The following is a 20,062-nucleotide window of genomic DNA, read 5'->3' as shown; positions in this document are numbered from 1 at the left end:
AAATCTAAGCACTCCCCTGTGAGCAGCAGGTAGAAGTTTATTCAAGGGAATAATTTTTCTTCAACAAACAGTTAACACAGAATATGCAAAAACTGAAATAAGTGGTCAACCAAGTGGCATTTTCCAAAAGCTTTTTATCCCCCTGCTTCTCACAATAGAGAAGAAGTAAAGACATTTTCCCTTCCAATTCCTCCTGCTCCAAAAGCAAGCTTTCACCAAACTGAGAGGCACAGGGGATCTGGTCTGATTGCAAAGCCACATTACTGACTTTAGGATCAAAACTGATGTCTTTGTCCTGTGTGATAGCGGTGCCAGCGTGCTCTGACATCTCTGAGCTCCATCACTGGGAAAATCCCCCAGGAAGGAAGAGAAACCTGTTGTCTTCTAAGCTGGTAAGAGAAATTGTTAACTAGGAAAGCTGTTTTGGAGGCAAGTTTGCAACTACACCAAGCCAGGCATGCCTTTGAATACAGACAACAAACCATGTAGTTTAGGGATCATTACAGACAACTTGGTGGGCCATAAATCATGGTAACTCCACCAGCATCACTGAACAAACAGGAAAACCAGTGAATTTTCATCAGACTGTGGGAGGTTTAAGGGCATGAGCCTTGTGTTTACCCAACTCTTGTTTGAGGCTATCAAAAAGACCTTTAATGGCATTATCAAAGTCCTTCTGTCAGAATAACTATGGAATACAGGAGACAGCTCAGCTATTTGGCATTTCTTTGCTTTTAGATATATAATCAAGCAGACATAATGACCTATCACTACCTGTTTTTATGATGTTTTCTAGTTGTTTATAAAAGAGAAAAAAAACCCCAGCATCCCTAAACCCACAGTTTTCTGTATGCATTAGGATCATGTACCCTATAAAGAACAAGCCCTCTTATGGGTTTTGTGTCCCCATTATCAACAATCCCTGTCTATCCTGGGCCAAAAATAAGTTGGGAACAGAGCACTAACTGTTGCAGAATAAACAGAAAATACTTCAGGCTGTCAAATTTAAAGCCTTTCAAATGATTTTGTAGTACAGGATAAAGGCTACATTAGGTTTAGTCTACCAGTTTTCACTGTGAAATGTGCTGCTGCTTTACCTACCTTTAGTTTGGAATATGCTGAAAGTTCTTTCTAGATGAAACTGTTAATGCAGATCTAAATCACGGGGTAGTTTGTTTGTTTGTTTGTTTGTTTTCTCTCCAGTGTTAATTGTATCTGCTATTTTCTAATTAATTCATCTTTTTATTCTGACCTACTGAAACATAACAAAATCACAGTTCGAATTGGCCAAGAATTAAAAACCAAAAAAAATCTTGCACCTGAATTCTGAGCAGACTCATGAGACCCCTCTGCACCAACATGAAAGTGGTCTGTAAGGGGAGAGAATGTTTTTTAGAGAAGGTAAATTATCTGTTTGTGCATAGCCATTGATACTAAGAGGGAAGAGTGGCCATGGGGAACATCCATACCTGCTCTGTGTGTCCTGAGGTCTTTGCCCAGCTCTTTGGCCAGGTCTTCATTATGGACAGGGTGGACCCTTGAGCCTGAGCCCCGCCTAATGCACCAGCAACCACCTGCAGGAGCTGGCAGCCCTTAGCTTAGGTCTGAAAGTCCTGTGTTACAGTCTCAGGCTAAGAAAGTTGGGACACAGTTTCTGCCTTGTGCAATCAGGACCTTTTTAAGCCAACCAAACACACTACAGTAGAGTTACTGTGTGGGTTCAAACAGGTTGTGCTTTGGATGTGTGGTAAATTTGGTCTCCTCAGAGACCAACCATGGTATCACTGCATTTATGGTCCTACTTCTATTTCTGGAGCTTGTCCCTCCTGTGCAGAGTGAGCCCCTTGAGGTGGAGGGTTGTCCTCCACCAGGGTAGGTGGAACAGAGGAGACACCCAGAAAGATTGGAATGCCTGAGAGGCTGAAGCTGATGGTTAAGCAAGAGCTTCCTACACAGCCACCCACCCCTGTCCTGTGCTGGGAAAGCTCCTGCCTGGCCTACCTGTGCCCAAAAGACTGCTTTTTGGGCACCTCTGGAAAATAGCTTAATGGTTTAGGTGCAGGTGTTGCAGAGGAAAGCCTGGGATTATTTTCCAGTATTTTTTAGTTATGTCTTCTAAACATGCTATAATGTGATAACCACTTTCAGTGAAAAACTAAGTAATAAGTCTTGAGTGGTTAAGACTACCAGGAAGCAACAGGTCAGCAGATTTCAGCAGATCAGTGCAACAAACTTAAAAGCGTGGCACTGCAGTAAGTAATTGTTACAAGAGAAATACAGGTGGAGACAAAGTATTCTCATGGAATCCTTGAAATCTGGTCAGAAAAAGAATTACATAATACAGGAGAAAACACCTGAGAAGTATTTCTAAAATTATTATAACAGATCTGCATCTTAAACCAGAGACATTCTGAGTCAGTGACCGTCAAACCTAAATAATTCATCTCCTCTGCTGTGTTGCACTATAAGGCATTTATAAAAAAAAAATGCAGCATTTTCTTCTCTAAAATCATCAGGTAAGAAATCATCAGAGGAATTTCATGTTTCTCAATAGGAGATATTGCTGCATAAATGAATGAGTGCTCTTGTTATCTGCAAAACCCATAAATGACTACGTGGAGTGCAGGGCCAATGATTCATGATGAACAGTGGGACACCACAACTCTGTCCAAATGTGCTGGTCCTCTTCCTTGAATCCCATGGGCTGCCACAGCTGTGAGTCACAGCTGGAGCTGGTTGTGTCTGAATGGCTTTGCAGAGCAAAGCTTCAGGGTGAGCTGGTCCCATCCCTGCTGGCATTTCCTCCCCCAGAAGTCAGACACCCTCAGTCTCTCCTTAGATTACAGCAAGGGATAACATGTGTTTACAATGTACTTAATCACAGAGTTTGTGCTCCAGTCCTGGCTTAACTGACAAGGCCAATGAAACCTGAAATATTACTCCAGTATTAATAACAGGTCATAGTAATGATAATGATAATGTGGTCTGAAATATCTAAGAGGTACTGCCAGGTTTCCTGTATCGATGGCTCCAACAATTTTTTAAAAGCTGCAGGTGCATGGATGAGAAAACTATCTCCTAAACATAACAGATAGATTGATTTCTATGCATAATTTTACTCTTCATAGCCAGAAGGAGGTACGAATCATATATATGATGAAAATATAATATTATATCAGTTGGAGAATGGCTCATCATGATACCTGATTTGCAGAGAGCAGCACGTCAGCACACGAATAAAATTGCAAATGAAGAGGAGAATTCAGTAAATATAGCTTTAGGAAACTGTGAAAAAGTTTCCCATCAATGCTTAAAAATATAGATCTGCATATTAAAAGATGATAATGAGTTTAGAGGAAGAGTTTCATTTTTAGGTATCCTACTTTAGGTGATTTGGGTAAAAATTTTGTGTTTAAAAGCATTAGTACTCATCAGTCTCAAAAACTCTAGTACAAGGCTCACTGAATAAAGCTTTTTTAAAAAAATATAAAATAAATCAAGACAACTTAAAAACCATTTTAACTTTAAATTCCAGGATTTTTTGAAGTGTCATTTCAGACCCAGCACACAAATAGGTTCAACCTCTCTGAAGACAATAAATGTTTACTGATCCCTGACCATTCCAATCTTGTTTTTGCTTTAGGCTGTGAACACATGACCTAATTTTGATTGGACAAATGGTTTGGTTATAAAGTTATAAACCAATATACAAAAAAGAGGAAGTTTACACTGCAGTCAAAGGTATGATCCCAGCTGAGTGAGCTGTGATCCTACTGAATCCACCTGCCACCTGTTACAGTGCTGAAGAAGACACTTTAGCACAGGCTGTACAAACTTGCTACAGTTTCTGGGAAAATGTGTGGACCAAAAGCCAAAGCCCTGTGCTGAAAACCGGAAGGCAAAGATGTCTTCATAACTATGTCATTTGAAGCTGAATGAATTAAAGCTAAACTTGCAGTGGTAGAATGGTTATCTCCAGGTAAAGATTACTCTTGTATCAAGAAATGAAAGCATGGTAACTTCAGATAAAATAATGTTTCCAAAGTACTCATAAACAATGATTTCATTTTCCAGACGTGGAAAGCTTGAGGGAAAAACTTCATTGTTAGTAAAGAACATAACATCCTTGTTTTTGAAGCTGTATCTCTAAACCATGAAATATCTCCTGAATCTGTTCCTTTCTTGTGTGTTTACTGTTATCCAGCTCATTCAAATGGAAGTTTTCAAAGCACTTTCATGGTCCTGTTTCATTATTGAACACGATTTAAATTTTTTGGACCTTGCACCTGTTGATGTGCAATTAAGAGTAAAGTGAGAGACAAAATTTTGACTTTGAAGTTTGGCTTGTAAGCTTGGTTTGTAAGTGCTTGTGAAAATGCTATTTTACTTAGGATTCCAAATCTTGTATTTCTTGACCAGAGCAAGGAAGTGAATGCAGACATCCTAAGCTCCAAGATAGTCTGTTCTACTTTAGTGTGACAAAAAATTACTCCCTTGAGTTCATGTGTGATGATAACAGATCCTCTAGCAAAATTTTGGAAGGTGAGGAACACTTCTTCTCATGTCAGATCATTCAATTGTTCATGTGTAATATAATAGTTACTTACAGCTCAGTTTTCCTCTGTTCTCCTCTGCCTCCATAATGTTGATGGAGACTGACCTAACACCTGCAGATATTAATGGAAAGTGTGGTGGAAGCACCATGATTTCCATTTGTTTCTGTGGATTCCAAAAGACTTCATCTGAGAGAAAATCTGAGGAGCCAGAAAGGAACAAAAATAGTTAATGCTGGGCCTTGAGCTCTCACTGTAGAGGGTAAGTTACAGCAACTTGGAAAGAGGTGATTGCAAGAAGGGGAGTAATTCCTTAACAGGATTTTCTCTTTTGATTCCTAGTTGTACAGTGCAGGAACTCACTCCAGCATCAACACAAACAATCCTAGACCTGCACGCAGTCCCAAGCCAGAGGTCCCCCTTTTTGGATCCAACTGGGTTATTTGCAGATTTTTGTTGTTGATATCAGATGCTGCACCAATTTGGCCTGGTTACTGTAATCAATCCTGTTCCTTGTATTTCTATGTCTTTTTTCTTTTTTCTTTTCCCTCTTAATTCAAGTTTCAAAATAACAAGTCTTGCAAAGACTTCCCATGTGTACTCTGCACTCTGTATTCTGATAACTTTTCACCGATTCAGGTGGTTTAGGAGATAAAATCATTGAGGTAGTACATTGATTTGACACATTTTTATTGTGATTTTGGATGTTTGCCCATCCATTCTTCCATAAGTACCTGCTGCTAAGGTAATTTTGTTTTGCAATTTTTCATTCATTGAAACCTTCAGCCCTCTCAAAGCTTTAGAAGATCAACAGGAGCATACTTGTTTAATATATTGTCTGCTGCTGCTTTCCAGTGAATGCCAATATTGGCATCTATTCCAAGTTCAAATTAACTGCAAAGTGCATCCCTTCTCCAGTAGTATCATGGATATAGAGATAATGACAACTCACCCAATGGCAGGTCTTCCAGACCTACTAATGCTTGGATGACCTTAATTCAATGCTATTGAATTCCTTATATCCCTGGTGGATTTGTCAAACAGGACTGGAATAAGAGCATTTATGAGACCTGGATGGAAAAAGCATTTTTTACCCTCCATAATGCTTCTTTTTAACCAACCCAATGCATTCCTGAAGTCAATGAAAACAACAAACAGCTTTAAATCCCATGTATTAAAATGAGGATTAAAAAAAGACTAGTGGGCTGAAATTAATGATGATTCAGAAATGAGTCAGCTATTGAATTCTCCTTCAAAATCTGTTTTCAAGAGGAAAGAAAAAAAAAGAAGAATAGTATGAATAATTGGAAACTAAGAAGCTTTTGCAAGTAAATACTTGCAGGTACTTAATGTGCATGTAAGTAAGGAATTCCAGAAAGCAGGCATGAGAAGGAGCATTAAAACAACTAACTAGTGCTGTTACTGCAGGTATCTTTTAAAATACTTGATAACAAGGACTTCAGATGAATGCAACTAAAAATTTTGTCATTTACTTTTTGAAAGACTAGAGAGATCTGACTGCTTATGAGACATTTACCCTTAAAGTAAGTTGAACGTAGCAGTCCACCCCTGTTCAGGTTTGCAACCCTAATCCGACAGGGCACTCAGGGTGGGCTTGCACAGAACTCTAGGGTGTCCTAGGTGTTTCATATTTCACAATGATACACTAAATTAATGGTATTTTTTAAATTGTAAGAATTTTATTAGAAGGGAAAATGTGTATGTTCAAAAGTGAAATCAACTCTGTTGTTATGCTGCATTGAATACAATGAGTGACAGATGCTCACTTTGCCAAGAAATTAATTTTAAAAATTCTGAAGTTAAGCAGGAAGAGATAATCTTTAACATTGATTCAGATGAACACTAATGAGCTTGAACAGGTAAGTCAAGTTATTCACAGTTGATAGATTTGCACCTGTCTGAGATTTTTTTTGTCTCTGTGTCATATGTCTGGGACATATTTTCTTGCCTGTAGTCCTGCTCCAGAATAAAACTTCAGTAACGTTCATGGGGTAGCATACACTGCATAAAAACTGAATGAGCCCTTCTTGTGCTTTGCATTGACTCAGATAAAGCTCATGGCACTCCACAGACTTAGAAAACCACATTTTTTTAATGTTTTTCAGCTTTGTCTTGAAGTGGAGATAAAAAAAAAAAAAAAAGAAAGAAGAAAAAAAGAAACACCTTAAGCAAAGCACACTTAGCTCCGGAAGTATTCCTGTATTGATTTTGGACATCAGGTACTTTTTACTAAGTGGGAAAGATTCAATAGAGTTATTTTCCTGTGCACTAATGGAAAAGACAAAAATAATTCCCTGGCCTGCTTTAGGCACAGAAAGTAGCAAAAGAGGAAAGGATTGTCTTCTCTTTGCATGCTTTTTCTCTCACCTATGGTGCAAGCCCTGAACATAGTACATTTATTTTGCAGTTCATAGCATGGCACCTTCTCTGTGTTTCCTTTAGGGGGGGAAAGATAATTTCTTAAACTTTTCGTCAAAGTTTTGATTCATTTCTGCTCTCCTGGAGCTCATCATGCAGATGATTCCAGCTTTTCTTTTAGTTTATTTGCATCCATTCTAGTCTGACAGAGCATTTCAGACCCACCCAGTTTCTCACATATTCATGCTGTTATATGAAACTCAGAGCTTAATGTTTGCAAGAAACTTCTGATGCTGGTACACTCCCATTCTGGGTGTCTGTTCCACAGCTTTCTGTGCTGCGGATGAGGCCTCTCTGCAGGGATCTCACCTGGCCTGGTCTGGGCCAAAACCAGCAATGAAAAGGAGCCAGGTTGAGGTATTTTAAGTGTGAAAAATTAAACCTTTTTTCTGACACCCTCACCTATCCATGAAAAAAAACCCCAAACCCAAACACAAAAAACACATAAAGAAAACCAACATGCACACACACAGTTGCTCCAATAACTTCCAGCTTTGTGAGTTGGAAACTCTGCCTCTCAGGGCTTAGAGGCATTGCTCCTAATATTAAAAACTCCAAAGTGTTAATGAAGGGACCTGAATAAACATGGCCTGCTTTTCCAAAGGGTTAATCAAAGGGATATATTTCGAGTGGGTGGATAAAACAGTAGATGTAGATTTTTAACTTTACTTACTCAATGTGTAAAAATTGTGGCTGCAGTGACAGACTGTTGCTGAACCACATTCATGCACATCTTTCCACTGAGCAATTGTTCTCTTCTCAAAAACAATAATGAAAAAAGTATCTAAGATTTCCTCCCAGGACTGTAAAGACATTCAAAATTCTCTCTCTAGTTTATTTTAAATCTCTCCTGAACATGTGTAGCACCAGTCATCATTATTTCTTGCTGTTTTTCCACAAGAAAGGGGAAAATCCTCTTGATAAGCCAAAGAGGCCAGTATATTAATCTCATTAGCCTGGAGTAACAACTTCCTAAATCTGCTACAGGACATAACACCTTTTTTCTGACATTGTTGAGTCCTTATGCATAATTCTTATAGTCTGTCATCTGGAATTAGCTCTTGTTTTCAGTTAAAACTGGTATATTTTGTCATATAAAACATGTTTTTGAAGGTTACAGATTTTGGATTACAAATATCTCGTCCAAACCCCTGTCTTTCCTTCCCCATAGGAAATTATATATGCAGCAAGATGTGTTAATAAAATGTAATCTGAACAAAGCATCTGGAATAGAACCAGAACCACAGAGTTGCAATTACTTTCCTTTCCAAACTCACTCCGAAGTTCAGCAGGTAGATAAGGTTGTTCATTTCTTTATGTCCCACGGGTCTTTCCTATGGCTGTATCTGAATATGTCAAAGCAAACACAATTGTAAGACAAGACCAGATCAGTTTTAGAATTATAGAACCACAGAATCATTTAGGTTGGAAAAGACCTCCAAGATCATCAAGTCCAACCTTTAACAATTTCAGTGCCTGACCACCCTTTCCACGAAGAAATTCTTCCTGATGTCCAGTCTGAATCTCTCCTGGCACAGCTTGAGGCTATTTCCTCTTGTTCTATCACTTGTTGCCTGGGAGAAGAGGCTGATCCCCACCTTGCTACAACCTCCTTTTAGGTAGTTGAAGAAAACTATCAATAGTCTCCCCTGAGTCCCCTTTTCTCCAGGCTAAAGAAGAATAAAGAACTTCTCTAGTTTTGCTACGTGGAGAATCTCTGCCTTGGGAAAAAGTCTCCCTTCAGCTGCTGGAATCACTGCTAAGTGACTGTCATGACAGACAACACTTATTTCAGAGCAATTCAGTGTTTTCCTCAATGTACTTTTTCTTATCTAGCATGTCTATTAACCACATCCCACTGAGCCCTGAGCATCCATTTTAAAGTATCAACCCTCCAATTCAATCCCTGTTGTGAAATGGTACACACATACACATCTTTTTATTTAAAGTAATAACAGGTTGTCAAGCTCCAAGTGACATGATGAATGCAAGCCAACAAATACACAAAATCAGCTTTGAATACACGAGGTAAAGGCTCGTGCTGAGGAAAATTTTAAGGTGTATGGAACCACATATGGGTGTTTTGCCTGCCTGATGATTAATTTCTCCCAGAATAACCGAGACTGAACATGACAGGCATATCGATAGTCGCAATAATCACGGGGGTAATGCTGTCGTTTGAGTGCCCTCTGCCGCACACTGCCTGGCATAGCAATGCAACCACGAGTGCGTGGGTGTGTTTTCCTTGGAAAAAAAACAGCGCCGCGAAATTCAGAGTATTTCTTACGTTTCATGAAACTTAGCTAAAAAAAAAAAAAAAGCTCTTAATAAAATTCTATGACTCTGAGATTTTTAAAAACAATTATTTCCTTTATGACAACCTATTTGCAGTTTTAAGCAGGCGTAACATTTTCAGCCTGAGCTAAGACAAAATGCTTCTTGGAAAAATACTGCTTTTGCCCATCTGGCGATGGGACAGGATTGCAATGACTCCTTTAGATGAGCTGCAAATGTTTTGCTTAAGTGCTTTGGTTTTACTGTGAATTCTGATTGAATTCAATGGAACCAGAAAGCTGCTCTTAGTCTTGAGCTTGTCATTCCTGTGTCAGTCCACTGTATGGATCTGCACGCAGGATCAGCATCACATCTTGTGGGCCTTGACATATGGATGTTTTGGCAGAAGTCCTCTTTGATTCCACTAAAAATACCTGACTGGCTCTATCAGAAATGCCAAGGGAGGTTTTTCTTTATCTGTTGAGAACTTGGTTCAGTTTGTGTAACTTGTTCTGTCACTGGTAGCCGGGTACACGTAAGGCACTTCCACACTTGTTTGTTAGTTTTATTGTTGTTGATCACAGGTTTGCTATTACTTATACTTTCTGAACAGTGTTATTATTTATTATTTAGTCACTCATAACATTGCAAAGGTTGTTTCTAAAAGAAGCTGACCTGATTATGCGTCACTGGTCTAAATTTCTTTCTAAATAGAAGATTCATTCTCCCCATCAGGAGAACCTAGCAAACATTGTTTGATCTTGCAATTTTCTTCTTTATTCATAGAAGCATCTTCTTGTCCATTCTCTATAGGTTTGGAGTTCTTATTTTGAAAGTGTTTCTTTATCAATATATAAAATATGATTGCAACGAAGTAGGAAGGACCTCTTAACACTGCTGCTAAACCAAGGAAGACATACCTGTGGGACAGAGCACAGAAGACAGTGGAAGGTATTGAACTTTTCAAAGACACTAAAATAAATCAATTTCATGGCTTTTAAGGATCACATCAAAACATCAACATGAAAACATCTTAGGGAAAAATGTTGAAACTCATTATTAGTGAGTGGTACCACAAACTGGACATTTTTGCTTGCAAAACCTTCTCTGAAAGAATTGATATTATTCTTTTTGCTTGTGAAGATAGTTGCAAAGCTGAACTTCCATCATCTTCCCTTTGTTTTGGAAGACTTTTGAATCACTTTAAGGCTTTAGGCCTTTTAGGGTAGAAATATATTGAGGTCATCAGAGTGAGCTATAGTGTATAAAAATAAAAAACACTTTAGAAATGGCCAAGGCTTAAGTGAAACTGAAAAAAAAATCTGTGGAATGTTCCTCCTGAAGTCTGATAGTGTTTAAGTTTAATCAACACCTACAGCTACTCAGTACAATATTTTTTCATCAACTTTTTTCTCAAATGTGGCCGATGTACAAAATTAAAGTTCTTGCCAGTATGAGCAAACTGTCTGGAAATAAAGTAAAATTGGGTAATTTTCCTCTTGATGGTAAATACTAAAGTCTTAGGTCCTTTTAATTGGCTCAAAGGGTATTAAAAATACAAAATTAATTCAGACACCTCTGTCATGGCTATTAAATTTTATTTGCAGAACATAAACACTGACTAAAAGCTGAGAGCTTAACATTCGATCTTGAGATTTTCCAACTTTAGGAACTCTGGACTGACTGAAATTTGAGTCTAGAGTCAGTATTTGACCATAATTTTTGATCAGTGGTCTCACACACTACAGTGTGAAAGAATAAAACGTGTTTTTCTGTAGGGAGGAAATGCTTGAGGGTTTTTGTGCCCTGATTTGCCTTACCTGTTAGCAACGGAGTCATAGAGCCTGCAAGCCCCTTTCTGCCCACAGCCTGTGCTTCCCCATTTCAAGCACGTCTTGTCTATCACTGTGCCAAAGTAAACTGGTGCTGGAATCCCAGCTGCAAGGAGACAAACAAAAGCATCACAAGATTTCACAGGAAAGGACATCTTTTTAGAAATCAACTCTATATTTTTTATTAGTGGTGACTTACACGCTGCAATAGGTGGGTCGGACTGTGTGGAACTTTTCCTTTCCTTTATCAGAATAACTGTAAACTGGGACAATGTCTCCGTTCCTTGAGGAAAATCAGTCCCCGTGAAATGTGGACTGATGGTTTTTGGCCAGGCTTGCAGTCATGCACGTTGGTTTCTCATGCATGGCTCTGAGACCCAACACTGGCTTCCTGTGCAGCCTAAGATCCTGCAAGGAAGAGCTATTGTGCCTTTGGAGCACTGAACTGATGCACAGTTCCCTCTTCTATGCAGATCCTAAGTTACACACACTGGCTGATAGTTCCTTCTGCTTGAATTAGGGAAAACTGACTGAAATTCTTGTGTGGTCAGATATTAGCTTTTGCTTTACTGCAAAACATGACAGATATGGGACAAAATCCCAACCTTACTGAAGTAAAGGTGAGTATTAACCTCAGAGGTATCCAGGTTTCCACGTGTAAAGGACCATGTGTTACATCAGTTTTGTTCCTAGAGGAGCATTCTTATATAGGAAATAATTTATTATGTAAAAGCAGGTATGCTCTCAACCTGTTCTCTCAGGGCTCTGTGAGAGTCTCAGCTCAGTAATCTGTCTTAAAGGCCTGGGTATTACAATCCTCTGTGCTGTAGTCAGGGTACAATGGAAAAAATGCTCGTTTTGGAGGTTCCTTAGTGAAAGAAGATGGGAGCACATCATATTTGATTTCTGAGTCAGTGAAGAGAAATGCCAGCTTTTTTGAATCAGTGACAGTGGCTCTCTCCCTGCCTGCAATGGAAGGAGCAGGCTGGCTCAATGTGCTGAAGCAGAAGCCTGTAGAAAGGGGGTAGTTCTTCTTACATGATGCTTCTTTTAATTTTCCTGTGTCCGAAATTGCTCTGAGAATTCCATTGGTGTTGCTTATCCTGGGAGCTGGGGAAGAAATTCTGCACCTCCAAATTGTGATGATAAAAGCAGAAGAGGACAAAGTACAGAAACACCTTCCTAACTCAAAATGTCCCATCACAATCCTGACTAGACGCCACAGCCATAACCAGCTCTGATTGTAGACATTTGTAAGTGGCTGTTGATTTTTTGAATTTCATAGCAAACTCTTGTGGCTTGTGTCTTCACACAAGTTTCTCTACATTTCTGAAATGCAGGCACTCATATTCCACTGATAAAGAGAACTAAAGGAAATAAAAATGTGTTTTCTTGAATGCCTAGGCATCTTAATCAACCACCTCATTAGCCTCAAATAAAAGAGGGGGGAAAAGTGCTTTGCAGGAAGTTTTAAAGTGAATTGAAATCTAAGTTGTCATCTACCAGGAAAGTGAACATTCAACATGGAAGAAACACTGTGATATAAGCAGAGTTGTATTAGTGTTGAATTAAGTCCTACCGGAGTGCTCTTTCTGATCTTACCTGCAGCATTGTGTCTCAGTGAGCCATTGACTGAGACAGAACTTTGAAACCTTACAGTGCTATTTAGAAATGCAACCTAATACTTCAATTTTGCTTAAAAACTCTTCCCATTTTGGAACACCAGGCTTCCAAACTGCATTTAGCTAACATTAATTGTGTTAGCAGGTTTACCAGCGGACTCTGGACTGAATATTGGACCCTCAGGAAGAAACAGGATATTCAGGAACAGCCCAGGATCTAAGAGCTGTTTCAAGGGCACATCTGGTTTGCAAATGGTGGTTACATTGGTGTCATTTAAAGCCATATGAACCAACATCTCAGTCAGAATGATTTCTCTTACCTAACGTTCTCATAACGAGCGTGTGTAGACCAACTGCAAGAGCTTTGAACTCTGGCTGAACACATCTGAAAGAAAGAGGGATAAGTATGAAGCGTTGGCCCATCTAGTGCTTAGACCTGTCTATTAAACTGCTGTTAATTACCCTGAATTTAACACTCCTATTGACAGAAAGCCAGGATTTGGAAGAAGGGTCCTTCCTACACCTTCTGAAAACATGTTAAGTGTTATGAAAAACCTACCGATTTCTATCCCATACGTCCTGGGAAATCCATTCATTAGGCATAATTAAAGAAGTGAAATTTTAAATAATCACAGTCTATCTTGGTCTTATTGAAATAGGCTTTCCAGCTGCTTTATCTCCCAGACATACATTTCACTCACTTGATGGGAAATTTTTATTGCTCTAAGACAAAAAAGTTGCAAGTATTAGGATTATGCAGCATCTTTGCTTGCTTGAATCATATCCCTCTGTACAATGACATATCTTGGACTGCACAAAGCCACTTGGCAAAATGCCCCTCTGTTCCACAGGGAACCATGCTCCAAGCATCAGATATGGGCACTGATTTTGAATCCATTATATATCCAGACTTTGCCATGTCCTTACACATCAAGAAATCCTGACAAATGCATGGTATTTTCAAAATCCATACAGTAAGAAAATACAAGCAGAGAAAAAGGACACATTCTGGAAAACCTGAGCCTGGAACTGTAGAATGGTTTGGGTTGGAAGGGACTCTAAATATCATTTTGCTCCAACACCCCCTGCCATGGGAAAGGACATCTTCCGCTAGATCAGGTTGCTCAGAGCCCCATCCAACCTGGCCTTGAACACTTCCAGAAATGGGACATCCACAGCTTCTCTGGGCAACCTGTTCCAGTGCCTCACCATCTTCATAGTAATGAATTTCTTCTGTAAATCTAACCTAAACCTCTCTTCTTTCAGTTTGAACCCATTACTCCTTCTCCTGCCACTACAGTTCCTGTGACCATAACAGAAACCATTCTGAAGGAGTTGGAGGCAACACAATGGAACTGACTTGCAGGCAGCAGCAAAGTAAGGTTTGGTGCTAACAGCTGCCAACAAATGGGAAATGACAAAACTCATTACAGTAAGCATGTTATACTGCAAGAAACCCTTTTCTTTCCTAAGGGAAAGGAACATAAACATGATTTTGAAAGCCTCATTGGAAAACCTGCACCTTTGGTACACAGTTAGTTGTACTTACCTAAACATAATCATGTATGCTGGAGTGCCTCCCAATGCGTAACAAAAGCCACCTATGACTTGTATTACTGTATAATAAATAAAATTCATTGAACAAGCTTCACTTTTTGGACACTGCCCCAAGGTGGCAGTGTTGTTTCCTGTCCATGAGCTGCTGATTTCAAGACATCTGCAGTTACGGAAGACCTGGAAGACACAAAGCAGGTTTGGTAGGACACTGCTCGTGCAATGGGGATTCTGTTGGAGAGAAAACTGAGTACAAGATACAGCTCCAGACCATGTGTCTTCTGGAGTGATCACCTGGCATCAGAAAATATGGGAGTGGCATAATCCAGTGAAGGTTTACATCCATGAACTGGAGCTTCTCTGGGACTCTGGACATTATCCCCAGAACTCTGTGCCAAGAAGAAATCAGTCACCCAGAAAAATAAGCAGTATCCTGACATGCCAGAGTCTCACACGAAGGAAACGAGCTGCCTTCCCTCAAATAATTTTTCATACTTAAACATTATTGATCAGTATCAGGGAAGACACCACCCTATCTTAGTGTACTTCAACTGTTGGTTAAAACCTCAGGGCACCCTAAATGAGATTTATGAAAGGCAAACCATGGACAAGCTTCAGGCAACATGGAACCAATCTGATTTTTCTGTTTCCCCCTCTTGTGGTCAACTTGCAAAAGGTGAAAGTAAATATCTACAACAAAGAGCTATGGCTTTCTGCTTAATGTGCAGAAAAATCTTTCACTCCTGTGCTGTTTGTAGCCAGAAATCATAAATACTTTACTGACTGGTCCCCAGCAACATTTGTTTTCCTTAAATGCTTACATACTATTAAATACCTGTTACATGGAAAATAAACTGGTAGAAAACCTCAGAAACCGATGCAGGGTCTTACCGTGTTCTTTCCATGTCCCACTGAGGTCTCACACCCAGCCAGACACGGCGAAACGTATGTGATTCCATTGGCTCCACACACAGGATCCCACACATTGGAGGCACATTTGCAGTGAGAGTTGCAGTTAGAAAACACGGCATTTTCGTCGAATGGAATGGGTTCACTTGGAAGTTAAGTTCAGACAAGTGTAAGAAATTTTCATTTCAGTGTAATCCCTTCCATGTGGCAATATTACTGTCCTGAAACCCATCTCATATGCCCAGGACATAAGTTTTCACAGCTGAGTCTCTACAGTATTGGTCTGCTTGAGATTCCACCCTACTTGCACTGATATTAAAGTGATTACTAAATTATAAAGAATTTTAAAACATATAAAACATTACTACTGGTTTCACTGGCAGGTGTAGGCAGGAAAGAAAAAGGAGTGTGAGGTCAACTAGACCCCCCCAATGGAAATTGAACCTAAGAGCAGTTATCACAGTCTTATCAAATATATCTTTAGCTGTTAGTAAAAATTCACCAGTGATAGAAATTAGATTTCCTGGTCTCCATAATTAGAAAATGCTCCCCCCTAAAGTCTAGACTAACTCTTCCTAGAGAATGCTGAGAATGCTGTATTTCCTTTTAATTTCAGACATCCTTTGGGGGCTGAGGTCTGTGAAAAAGAGGGATGTCTTTCCTCATCTTCTTCTTTCTGGGTTAATTAAGCTTATGTGTGTGCCTTTCCTTTCATCTCAGAGCTTACTAAGCATATTTCCTGGTCCACCAGTTACATTCTTAGTGAAAACAGTACAGAGCACATGTCAAGCCATGAGTAGGCCTCCAGTTCCCAAAACTATAAACATCTTGCCTGTCCAGTTCCACATTTTCAGCTCTGAACAAGCATGGTTTGATAAATGAACTGCAGTGACAAACTATGGAACTGCAGGTAAGTCTTCAGTGAGATGCAGACAGGATAACAGTAGCCATGAGGTACTCTGGACATGAGCAGTACAAAACCCATATCCTAATGTGTTTCTGGGTCCCCCTGGACAGGCAGATCCTAGCACACATTCCCTATTCTGGTATCTTTACTCCAAGAAAAAATAGAACTCGGTAACTTTTAAATCCACATTATCCTGAGAGGAGAGAGGATCTTCAATAGGCGTTAAAGCTTTATTTAGCTTATTTTCCTTCTCTCTGCAGGATACGCTATCCATGCCCTCTGTTACATATGCTTCATCTTTTTACTGAATAGACTTTGGTAGAAAACTGCTTCTGGTACAGAGATAGCATGGTGTGAAACAGCAATGTCACCCCCCAGGCAGCCAAACAGCCCACACTGGGAATGATGCAATTCCTAGTTAGTCTTTGACCAGTGTTGGGCTTTGGCAAGGTGATGGTTTGCTGACCAACAAATCTATCCCAAAGACATGTGGTAGTGTTACCTTTCTCTCAAGCATTGCGAAGGCATGTTACTCTTTTAGGTTTGATGTTATGGTACTTTTTTTTTTTTTTTTTTGAACTATTGCTGCCATGCAGAAAAAGCCACTCTTCTTCATTTTATACTCACCCTTCATAGGACACTGTCATTCCTGCTACCGCATAGTTCTCACAGCCAACAAAAAAGTGCAAAAAACTGATGGCATAGGACAAAAATGACATGGTAAATGAAAACTTGGTTGCTGCAACCATGCCCATTTTGTACTTTTTCATTATAAACCCCCCTAGGAAAAATCCAATACCAACAGGAGGTAAGGATGTTACTCCTGAAAGAGATAATAGAAGGGGAATGTTAAAATTAAAGAATTACAATGGGTTTAAGAGCCAAAGCCAGTCCTCAGGTTGATGTCCCTGGAAACTTTATGGTCTATTATGATGACTGCATGTGGTTTTGTGTTCAGTCCAATCCCTGGGTTGCATATGCTGTTTTTGAAGTGCCTAGCCCTCAAAACCCACTTCCATTGCAAGGCATTTGTCAGATGCTTCAGCAATTAAGACTCTCATACCACACTTATTGCATATTTGGAATGCCCCTGCTATAATGTAAATATAATATGATATAATATAATATAAAATAAAAATTTCTTGTAGTCCCATAGGCACAAAACTATTGACATCAACCTGTTTTGCAAGGAATTCAGTCCTAGACAAAGCACTGTTTATATCACAAAGCAGTCCTTACATGGTGTAACTCACCTATTAGAAAGTTAGATTTGGATGTAGATTGTCCATACTGCTGTTCCATGTACTTTGGTTTGTAAGTTATGAAACCAATAAAGCTACTGAACTGTAACAGTGAGCAACACAAAAATGTAAAGTACATTCGATTACTCAATATTTTTTTCAGGGAGGTACAGAAATCTGAAAGAAAGGGACATATGAGTTGGCTTTGAAAGATGCATGGCATAATTACTGGTGAGTAACCTGCAAATCTTAGGGTAAAATCCTGCTCTCAGCTGTCCAAGTGCAGGTTGTACTGATCTTCATCTGCATGAAAGTATCTGAAAGCAAAATCAGGTTCTTGAAGAACACCAGAGGTTGAGATACAGGAAGAGACTCCTAGAAGAAGACAGAAGTGCGGGTTAAGGCCTGGATGCTCTGTTGAATTCTGCATATGAAGACTAAAGGGCTCCACACAGCAAAGACTTCATTCAGCTCACAGTATTCACAAGGAATATTATCACACGTTCAAGTGTAAGTGAGATCTGTCTTTGTGGAGATGCCCAGTGTTTCCTACTGGGATTTAAACAGCAGGAGAATTTGGCTACTGAAGCAAAGCCACTTCTTTCCATCACCTTTCCACCCCTTTCTTGACCTAAAGACTGCACAACCAGGGCTGTTATTCAAGCCTGATGTATTTTCATCAGGTAACAACTATGTGCTTCAGAGTCTCCAGGAGCTGTATCAGATGAATAATTTGCTTTTCCATATTGCAAAAGGAGCCTTCTAGTATTTTCTTTAGGTCCTGGTACAGAAACACTTCAAATTTCTTCTAGTACAAAATTTTAGAGGTAGATGCCACTCAGATGATGATTTATTGCAGGTGATACAGGCAGAAGCTCAGAGTCTTGAGCAAGATCTTTCACTTCCAATAATTTTTAGAGGACCTCTCCTTTTCTGGGAATACCTGACTGGTTTAGACAGAAGTGCAGGGGAGGCAAAATGCTTTGCAGAACTACTACATTTTCCCTGCATGTTGTACCTAATGCTTTTCACATTTATACAACATGGGAAACACTTGCCTTTCAGCATTACTGACCACTTCCTTGGCTTGGGGTTTTCAGGATTAAGTTTCTTCCTTTTGGCACCCATGTTTTCCAAGAGACGCCATGAAGTTTTGTCATTATTGGCTTCCTCTGGCTTTTTCAGACTCTTTGGTAGGAAGCAAAATGGAATAGCAGACAGGAGATTGGTTGTTCCAGCTATTAAAAAGCCAAGCCACCACGCACCCACCCAGCGGGAGTCCTGGGGGGTGATAGTGATGCTTCCTAGAATTGAGGGAAACAGGCACAAGTTACCCAAATGAAGAAGCTGAACCTTCCCACCCTTTGTCTGCTACAACAGCTACATTTTAGTGTCTGACTTCCAGTGGTAACGATAATCATCTAACGAGGGACCATCCATGCAGTGAAGGCATCAGGAATCATACCCTGAATGGTGTTATAGAACCATAAAACCATAGAGTGGTTTGGGTTGGGAAGGACCTTAAAGATCACCTAGTTCCAACCCCCCAGGTGGAAGGGACACCTTTCATTAGATCAGGTTGCTCAGAGCTCTATCCAACCTGGCCTTGAACACTTCCAGGGAAGAGGCATCCACAATTTCTCTGGGTCACATGTTCCAGTGCCTCACCACCCTCAAAGTAAAGAATTTCTTCCTAACATCTGATCTAAACCTACACCCTGTCAGTTTGAATCCATTCCCCCTTGTCCTATCACTATGGTGTTGTTTCCTCTGCCTTTCTTCACCTTACACTGACTGTTGTTTTGTGGCAGATCTGGCAACACCAAGGCCCTTGCCCAACACCCGGGAACACCAAAAGGGGTGGCAGACAAGCCTCAAGCATGTGATGCTTTCAGGGCTGATACATTTCACTTGAGACCATCCTCTGCTCACCTGAATTGTGGAAGCTGCTACTAAGCGTAGGGGAATTCTCTGTGGTATCAGTGAGATCAGCCATGGCTTTAAATGTTGTATTGCAAGGAAGATGAGAGTAGCAGGTTGTATTCATATGATTGTTACGTTCTGGAATGTTTTGTGTGGGACTAAGACTATAAGACTCCGCACTGCATTACCAGAATTGGCTCACTGTCCTTGTGCAAGTTATATCAAACATTGGCTTAATGAAGGGCAAAGACAAACCAGTTAATCTATCAAACTACAGGATCCTGAAGATCTGAAAATATCTTCTCAATACTAGTTCTACCAGAAAAACAAGATCAGTGAAAGGCAACAGGATCAAGGACCACAGTCACCACTTACAGGCATTGCTCTGCCCCCTCTGGCGTTTTGCAAATGTTTTCATTTCATCTGAATAAGCAAGGGCTGGCAAAATGTGTACAATGTACCACAAACATTACATGGAATGTAAATAATGTAAAATGCTCAGTTGAGAGAGTGGATAATTTCTCAGAACTGTAAAACTGCTATGCTAGCAGAATCATTTTCTAAAGATCCTGGTTGAGTAAAACATCTTGGGTCTGTGAGAGTTTTCGGTACTAATTCTTTAACATGTATTGTAATCCTTTAATCCTAAAAATCAATTCTAAAATATTAGACTACTTGTCTAATTCTGCCTTTATCTTTAAGGCTTTCATTAATTTAATATAATTGTAATAAAGTATATAATAAAATTCATTAAATAAATATAAAGTAAATATAAATTATAGAAATATAATTAATATAATAGAAACTT

General features: G+C 39.6%; 1 protein-coding gene across 2 annotated transcripts in view; it reads right to left on the bottom strand.

Annotated features, from left to right (window-relative positions):
- Positions 1 to 8,904: 8,904 nt before the first annotated feature.
- LOC113955108 (solute carrier organic anion transporter family member 1B3-like) overlaps positions 8,905 to 20,062 on the bottom strand; it is a 21,088-nt gene continuing 9,930 nt past the window's right edge. The window contains exons 9-16 of one of the 2 annotated variants that reach the window (XM_027660280.1): positions 18,390 to 18,635; positions 17,344 to 17,508; positions 16,718 to 16,913; positions 15,166 to 15,328; positions 14,270 to 14,454; positions 13,041 to 13,105; positions 11,087 to 11,204; positions 8,905 to 10,186 (exon numbers count right to left, since the gene is read on the bottom strand). In XM_027660280.1, the coding sequence (XP_027516081.1) occupies positions 9,973 to 10,186; positions 11,087 to 11,204; positions 13,041 to 13,105; positions 14,270 to 14,454; positions 15,166 to 15,328; positions 16,718 to 16,913; positions 17,344 to 17,508; positions 18,390 to 18,635 (1,352 nt within the window). In that variant the 3' untranslated portion in view covers positions 8,905 to 9,972. The remainder of the gene's footprint in view (positions 10,187 to 11,086; positions 11,205 to 13,040; positions 13,106 to 14,269; positions 14,455 to 15,165; positions 15,329 to 16,717; positions 16,914 to 17,343; positions 17,509 to 18,389; positions 18,636 to 20,062) is intronic. The other variant, XM_027660290.1, reaches the window with a different exon arrangement.

The sequence above is a fragment of the Corapipo altera genome, unplaced genomic scaffold, assembly GCF_003945725.1.
Source record: "Corapipo altera isolate COAL_440 unplaced genomic scaffold, ASM394572v1 1, whole genome shotgun sequence".
NCBI lineage: Eukaryota > Metazoa > Chordata > Aves > Passeriformes > Pipridae > Corapipo > Corapipo altera.
Note: the sequence above shows the minus strand (reverse complement) of the source record. Positions and strands in the feature narration are given on the sequence as shown.